The following is a 7,517-nucleotide window of genomic DNA, read 5'->3' as shown; positions in this document are numbered from 1 at the left end:
ACAAATCTATTAAGAGGTTCAACTTTGAAGTTTCGGAGCACATATAAAAGACACTGGAATTAACATTTAACGTAAGTTTAAAAAAGAAATGTAAGAAAATGAATTTTTACGCGGACGTCTTTAAAACGTTTGTAAAATACGCACACATGGTTAGTACACGTGGTCTGGGTTTACGTCATTTACTACAGAAGTGGCCTCGTAAGCCAATCGTTCTGCCTCTCTTTGAGCCGCAATCGCGGCGTGTTCATCGGCGATTTTCTGGTAGAGTTGAATATGCCTGTCCTTCGCTCTCCCCACGCTCACGGAATCCTATAAAGCGACATACACGATCGTCAGGTGAAAGCTACTGTTTTTTTAATCATCTACGTTAGCAATGAAAATGAGTATCGTTTGCCTATACATGACCACGATTAATAAAATATCTCTGTCCTCCGTCATTGAATATTATTGAACTGATTACATATTTAGCATTTCCAAGTATTTGAAATATTCGAATACATATGTATTTATTACAATCGTTAATCGATAGCAGAAGAATTTTAAAAGATATTATCATCATGAAATGATACGAATACGATTATTACATTTAAACGTTTATTACCCGTGGATGATTTACTGGCACGCCGTGGGAATTCGCTTCGGCGATTTTTTGATAAAGTCGGAAATGTTTTTCTTTGGCAAGCCTCACTGCCTCGGAATCAATGGGTTGAGCAGTCGCATCATCGTAGTTTATTAAAGACGCGTGAAATCCAGTTTCATCAGCTGCGTAGTGCACTGTTCGCACTTTGTGCTTTGGATCAATGAAAGAGTAAGAACCTAAAAAATACATTTCAATTATTATTGGAAAACAAATCTCTTTAATTAATTGAATGTGTGCATAATTAATACAGGTTTTGTAAAATGTCGAATTATAAGTTAAAATTTATTTTTTTCTTTATATCTGTTTTCTCTATATCTGTTTTTAGAACTTTGTTTTAAGACATACACAAATATTCCACTATTTTAATACGATAATTATGATCTCAATAAGTACCTTGAACATGACCAGCACCATCTCCGCTTTCTTGATGAACACGGTCGACATTTCCAGGGAATCGTCCTGCCTCATACTGGAAACTGTAAGGCCTGGGTGGCGGTGGTGGAGTGGTTGTAGTCGTCGAATATTCTGACAAAATATGTGATACATCCCCAAGGCAGGGACTAATCAGAACGAATGCGATCTGATTCGAAAATAATCTAGTTAATTATCGTGACAGGTAAACATAATATATTCCGAAAATCTTTGGAGCTAACATTTGGAAGTTAACAATGAGTGCATTGACATGATTTCTATGCAGCGATAATAAATATACATCGGTACACCAGATGATGAGTCCGATGAACGAGCTACATTCCGAGATGATTACGGAATCATTCAACCATGTCGTGCAATCACACTTCTACGGGAAACAGAGTTTTCGCATGAAGGTAAAGGAATCTTTATATAACACGAATTTTCTGTACACGTATTACTTTTTTTTTGTTCCGCATGTGTAAATATCTGACAAATTGCAGAAAGAAATTGCTTCATAAGTATTACGTGCCAATTTTATTAAGTTAATTGCATGTTTAAAGGAAATTAATGTTCCAAGTGAAATTAACGTAATAAATTAATATTGAAACGTTTGTAAAGATTATATAGATTATAGGGTGATAAAATTGATATAAACACTTACCAGAAGAATATTCATTTTCTCGATTATACGTCGACACTTTCGTTCACATGAATCGACATAAACTGAGAGGACAGTCTGCTAGTGAAAGTAATATAAGAAACTGACGAAAAGGTGGAGGCAACACGCGTTAAGCCTGTTTTAACGCGCATTGGCATGACGCTTCTTCGAATGTAATCGGCATTCTTTCGTGGTAACACGATTTAAACGGGAAACGTCGTTTTTATAAGTCAGAATTAGCATATCTCCATGTCAAGTGAGATAATATATAATATGTTGTAATAAGAAGAGGTGCTTGAATACAGATTTATTGAGAAATGATGCTCAACAGTTTTACAATAGCTTAATTCGATCAACTTTGATAATATTGATCATTAATAATAATTGCATTCAATCAATTTCGAGTTTCTTGAAGGTTCCTTCAACGCCAAAAAGATCGGTCGCCGATTTACCTTTCCCCGGTCGCAGAGACTCGTTCACGCGTTTCGTACGTTCTTCTTCCAAAAACCAATCGCGGTTTTCCTCTAACAGTTTCACTGATTTTGCATGTAACTCCATCACAGGTCCGGCCTTTCCGCCGGCTTCATTTGGTAGTATATCTACAGGTAGGAACTTTGACAATGTATCCAGTGTTGTATGCGTATGAAGCTAAAACATAATTTAAACAACGTAAAAGAAAAATTGTTTAATTATGTAAGTATAATAAAAAACTAGTTAACAAGTTCCATAGGAACAAAAATGCAAATGTATGAATTTAATTAGTAGAGTATAAAAATTACCATGTCTAATAATTCTTTCTTCATGAATGGTTTCATCATGTTGAGTATCACGTCCATAACCGGCGTTATGTTCATGAAATGGAATCCCTTTAAACGAACCGGCAGTGCTTCTTGTAGGTAATACAGATATTTTTTCAACCCCATTGGACTCAATCGAGCAGCGTGCCCGAACACAACGTTCTTCATGTCAAACAGAATTATGTGTCCCGCTATCGTTCCTTCCTTCCGTTGCCATAAATCAATTACCATGCTCAGGAATTTCATTCCATCGTTATAGACATAATTCGAGGGATCCTCGTCAATTAGTCTCCCATAAAGAATCGCGTAACCATCCGGCGTTGTTTTATCCAAAACTTGAACGGTACTGAAATTAATTCTTATTTTAACTATAATATTAATTCTTTCTACAAAAAAGTGAAGCAATTAACGCGCTCTTTAATATTTTATATCTAATTTAAGAACTTTCTTCAGTAACAATTTACATAATACACGTACATGGTTTGGAAAGATTTCCTCAACTCCTTCACTCCGAGAGGGTCTCTGTTAGCGAAAAATTCTGGGACGTGAGTCCTCACCGTGTAATATGTATCAATAGTAGTTTTTGTGGTTTCTATCCGATAATAATTGCTATATAAAAATAACGCCAATTCAGCCTCGGTCATCGGGGGCAGATGTGGCTGTTTCTTGTGCCAATCTTTTAACATTTGGACGTCCTCGTCTTTCAAGTCAGAGTTCTTCTTCAGCTCGTCTTCATATTTTACTGGTTGAACCAAAGCCATGATCGATTACCTCTAAAAATTTGAAAAATCTTCCTTACTAGCAATAAGCATGTAACTTGTAATTTTATATGTTTGAACAAATGATCACACTGTCAATCAATCTATTATCGATAACTCACTGAGAAGTAAACACAATTTTCTTAACAATTGATTTGCAAATGTAAAATTATATAATTTCTTCTTTTGTTAAAGAAACACACTATTAGATTCGGAATCTATGACTTCGACGATTCTCGTTTATAGGAGAACTGATACGGAACGTACAAAGACTGCAAAACACGTCGATACCAAGAGCAAAATAATTTTCGTGAAGATTGCGTCGGAGGTTTGAATAGTACTGGCATTCACAGACATGCAAGTACAATCGAACACTTAAAACGCGATGGGAAGAGTTAATAATGTGTAATCACATATAACGTGACAGCCGAGGTTGCCAGACTTAAAAGTGTCAAATTATACGTCACGCAATGATATGAGAATTACGTGAAAATATTAAGCGAAATAATAGGTAAACAAAAACTAAGAATCTATTAAGCTAATAATAGTATAAGTAATAATCGTTTGATCTGTTCATGGTACATTACGTATTTTATCGTATGGAACTAATTCACTTAAAATTGATTATTTGCGATTTAAGTCAGTACAATGATATTACATACATTTTATATTGTATCTCGTGCTTTAATTTTTATTTCTTACTTGACATAAAAGAATCGTCAAGGGTCGTTTATTAGAATTTACTGATAATTTATCATTGCCAATTTTGTTGCAAATACACAAGTAAAATATATCGTTATAAAAAATTTCTATATGAATATAAAATAATTTCTCAAAATGAATAGATAAATTGAACACGAGAAATACTACGAGAAGTTATTTTTCTTACGTTCTAAAGAAGCAAAAATTTACGAGCGTAGTGTACTTCGGATACAAATGACACGTAGCGTGACGGACGAAAATGAGCTCCATGAGATTGTGAAAAGACACCAACAATTAAATGTAATTATTGGTTTATGAGTACCGGAATTGGACTTTAATTCATGTTACGTGAAGTGGATCACACGCGCGTTTTTAAGAAAGATGGATGCATAGCAAATACTGTTTTCTTATTAAAATTCATCTCATTTAGAACAAATACGTAGGAATGCAAAGAGATTTCAATCCGATAACAAATTTTCGTAGATGAAATTTAAAATAAAGCCAACTAGGCCGTGTTCGTATAATTAATCGGAAAATTAAATTTAATTGCTGACATAATTTTTCGATTGCTTTATCTATGTACAAATGAGAACAAGGGTATTTATAGCATATCTAATACTCAATGTAAAACACAATTTGGCATTACACTGCGTACTGAATGAAACTTAAGGTAGCTCGCTATTTGGGTAACGTATCAAGANAACAATTTTCACGGAAACCCTATATTTTCCCTAATTCTTGTTTAGTTCAACTTATATTAAGGTCGTATATGCTTTGCAAATACTATCGAACTACCTTAAGCTGACGAACGCAATTTGATTTAGAATACAAGTAAAATACGTAATTAAATTTTTATTAACGTCATTACAAATAAGAATAAATACAGAGCTTCTTCGAAGTTACACACATACATATATGTATATAGTATAAAAGAATTGTTCGATGCACGAAAGAGACAAGGTTCTCCTTAATCAATTTCAAGTTTCTTAAAAGTGCCCTCCACGCCAAACAAATCATTCGCAGTCTTACTTTTTCCGATACGCAATGATTCATCTACTTTGGACAGTTTTTCCTCTTCGATAAACCACTCTCGTTTGCTATCAATTTCTTTCATTTGTTCTTCATTGAACTGCATTATCGATCTTGCTTTTCCACCACTCTCTTTTGGAAGAAGATCAGGAGAAACGAACTCCTCCAATGTCTTTAGTGATGAATGCAAATGTATCTGAAAACAGAATTATTAACAATATGAAGTACTCGTTTTCCACTTATAAGATTATCAATTTTGTTGCTAAAATTCGGCTTTATCCAAGGAATTTGACCTTCAGACTCAGTTTCTCCTCAGTTTCTTCTCAGCTTTTAAAAAATATTGCTACTACATTCTTATAGAACGGAAAATAATCTCTTTGTGTAAAGTCTACCACAAAGTAATTACTCGTTACGTAAATGAACAGGGAACAAGATACGTATAAACCATAAATTACGAGCGATACACGTCAATGCATTCGTAATAGCTAAGCGAAACACCGGTAAACTAAAGATTGTTGCACGCAGTCAGTAGAAAATTATATTGATTACTCAATAAATGCGTATCGAATAAAAATTTCTCATGTCTACAATTAAAGCAGTAAAAGTGATTCATAACAGTCAAAATCAGTATACAATTGACTTGCAGATGAACGTTTTGTATCATTCGATCGATGTGAATATACATATATACATATATGAATGATCTGACAAGAAATAGATAACAGGAAATGGTTTTTCTTATACATCCTTACGCTAAATAAAAATGTCAAAGAACATATGCTAATAATCTGTTTCAGATTTACGAGTCTCCAACACCTGATAATTGACTAAAACGCATTTCATGTTTTTTAACAATAGGTTTTTCTCTGTTTATGAAATAGGCAAACTAGTCCTTATTCAACTGCAATATAGCTTCACTTCAAAGAGTATGTAAAACGAAGTGCTTACGTATGCTATAAAAAGTTATTGCATAAATAATTTATTTATTCCGATTGCAGTGGTTACATCTCGGAAGCCTATTAGCATGTTCGTTAAAAGAACCGAATATCTCAGCGTCAATATATGTTTATACAATCTGCTAAATATTTTTAAATTCTTACTGAATATCTTACCATGTTCCAAAGTTCCCCTTTCATGAAAGGTTTCGCCATATTCATTATCAGATCCATCACCGACGGAGTATTGATAAAATGTATTCCCTTCAGGCGGACGGGTATACCTTCTTGGACGTACATCACTAACTTCTTCATTCCCATAGGACTCATTCGGCCAACGTGGCCAAAAGAGACGTTAGACGCGTCGCCGATAAAAATGTATCCATCGCAAGTGCCATTCCTCAGTCCGATCATATCGGACGCCATGAAAAAGTATTTGCAACAGTCTTCGAAGGAGTAATGTAATGGATCATTGTGTAGGAGGCTCGCAAAAAGTATTTTCTCGCCCTGATTAGAGAGGCCAGGTAACTCGGTAACAAACCTATACGCATTACAAGAGGCACAATTAAGATATCAAAAATAATCCGTAGGTCTATTACAAATTACAATATGTTGACTCTCTTACAATAACGATTAAAAACAACTCTGAAGAATAAAAATATTTCTCAAATCCATTGCCAATGTATAATTTGCATAAATGTCCACTTCATTTGCATAAGAAGTTAAAAAAATATCATTAAGAATAATTATGGTAAGGAAGTGATTAACGAACTGTTTGTACGTAGTAATTGATCTTGAGTTCATTATGATCTTTTAAAACTGGGTCGAAAACAATTTGTTTGAAGCGAAATGTGAACGGAATAATGGATTAAGGGGCCTTCCCAGTGTAACCGCCTAAAATTTAGGTCATTTTTGGGAATTCTTTTTCAAGAAAAGTATTCTACGGAATTTTTTTAAACTTTATGGATGTATTCGCCTATAAATTAATTGTCTAAAATAATTTTTTCGCAAAAGCAAAAATAGCTAAAGGCGACCAAGTTATGCGCTATCTCCTGAGATGCCCAAAAAGAAGTGCCTTAACTGCTAACATCATACAATTCGCTAGGGTGCGTGAAATGAAATAAAAGACAAAGACGCTCCTAAACTAGAAGGTATTCTCCATTGTATCACCTAGGATATGCGAGAAATGTTGAAATCTGACAAAATGACGGAGTTTTTAAGAAATTTTTGAATTTTTCCTTAAAAAAATTGTCGTTTTTTCGTTGCCAACATTACAGTTTTCATCTAATCAAGAATATCCTAGGTCATTCAACAATAAAGCATGTCTAGAACACTTTTAAAATTTCAAGTCAATCGGATAATTGGTGTTTGAGTTATAGGCCGGTATTCAGAGTCGTTACTTATTCTTAAGATTGTCTTAAGAATTTGCTATCCCTGTCTATCCCATATTTCTAGTCCTTGTCTTGTACAGGGAATAAAGACTTAAGACGATCTTAAGAATAAGCAACGATTCTGAATACCGGCCATAGTGTCAGCAAATTTGAAAAATACCATTTAAAAAAAAACGCGTTTAAAGTATTAATT

The 7,517-nt window shown here is 34.0% G+C and overlaps 2 protein-coding genes across 2 annotated transcripts in view; both read right to left on the bottom strand.

The window, feature by feature from the left end:
• Positions 1-6: 6 nt before the first annotated feature.
• Positions 7-1,910, bottom strand: LOC108630000 (uncharacterized). Its single transcript, XM_026817739.1, has 4 exons — positions 1,716-1,910; positions 1,034-1,220; positions 602-816; positions 7-309 (listed from the first exon to the last, which is right to left on the bottom strand). The coding sequence occupies exons 1-4, from the start codon at positions 1,728-1,730 to the stop codon at positions 151-153; spliced, it is 576 nt and encodes a 191-aa protein (XP_026673540.1). The 5' UTR covers positions 1,731-1,910; the 3' UTR covers positions 7-150.
• Positions 1,911-2,004: 94 nt separating this feature from the next.
• Positions 2,005-7,517, bottom strand: part of LOC108629999 (uncharacterized) — a 7,366-nt gene continuing 1,853 nt past the window's right edge. The window contains exons 2-6 of the mRNA XM_026817753.1: positions 6,111-6,474; positions 4,940-5,194; positions 2,987-3,276; positions 2,492-2,855; positions 2,005-2,360 (exon numbers count right to left, since the gene is read on the bottom strand). Coding sequence (XP_026673554.1) covers positions 2,103-2,360; positions 2,492-2,855; positions 2,987-3,276; positions 4,940-5,194; positions 6,111-6,474 — 1,531 coding nt within the window. The 3' untranslated portion in view covers positions 2,005-2,102. The remainder of the gene's footprint in view (positions 2,361-2,491; positions 2,856-2,986; positions 3,277-4,939; positions 5,195-6,110; positions 6,475-7,517) is intronic.

Source organism: Ceratina calcarata, unplaced genomic scaffold (genome assembly GCF_001652005.2).
Source record: "Ceratina calcarata isolate Rehan_Ccalc_2016 unplaced genomic scaffold, ASM165200v1 scaffold61, whole genome shotgun sequence".
In the NCBI taxonomy this organism is placed as follows: Eukaryota; Metazoa; Arthropoda; class Insecta; order Hymenoptera; family Apidae; genus Ceratina; species Ceratina calcarata.
Note: the sequence above shows the minus strand (reverse complement) of the source record. Positions and strands in the feature narration are given on the sequence as shown.

What these genes read in the sequence shown, in the direction of transcription:
- LOC108630000 (XM_026817739.1), bottom strand. An exon ending in TGGTGCTGGTCATGTTCAAG is followed by an intron (nt 817 to 1,033) that starts GTACTTATTGAG and finishes TGTATTTTTTAG; the next exon opens with GTTCTTACTCTTTCATTGAT. An exon ending in TGCCAGTAAATCATCCACGG is followed by an intron (nt 310 to 601) that starts GTAATAAACGTT and finishes GTCGCTTTATAG; the next exon opens with GATTCCGTGAGCGTGGGGAG.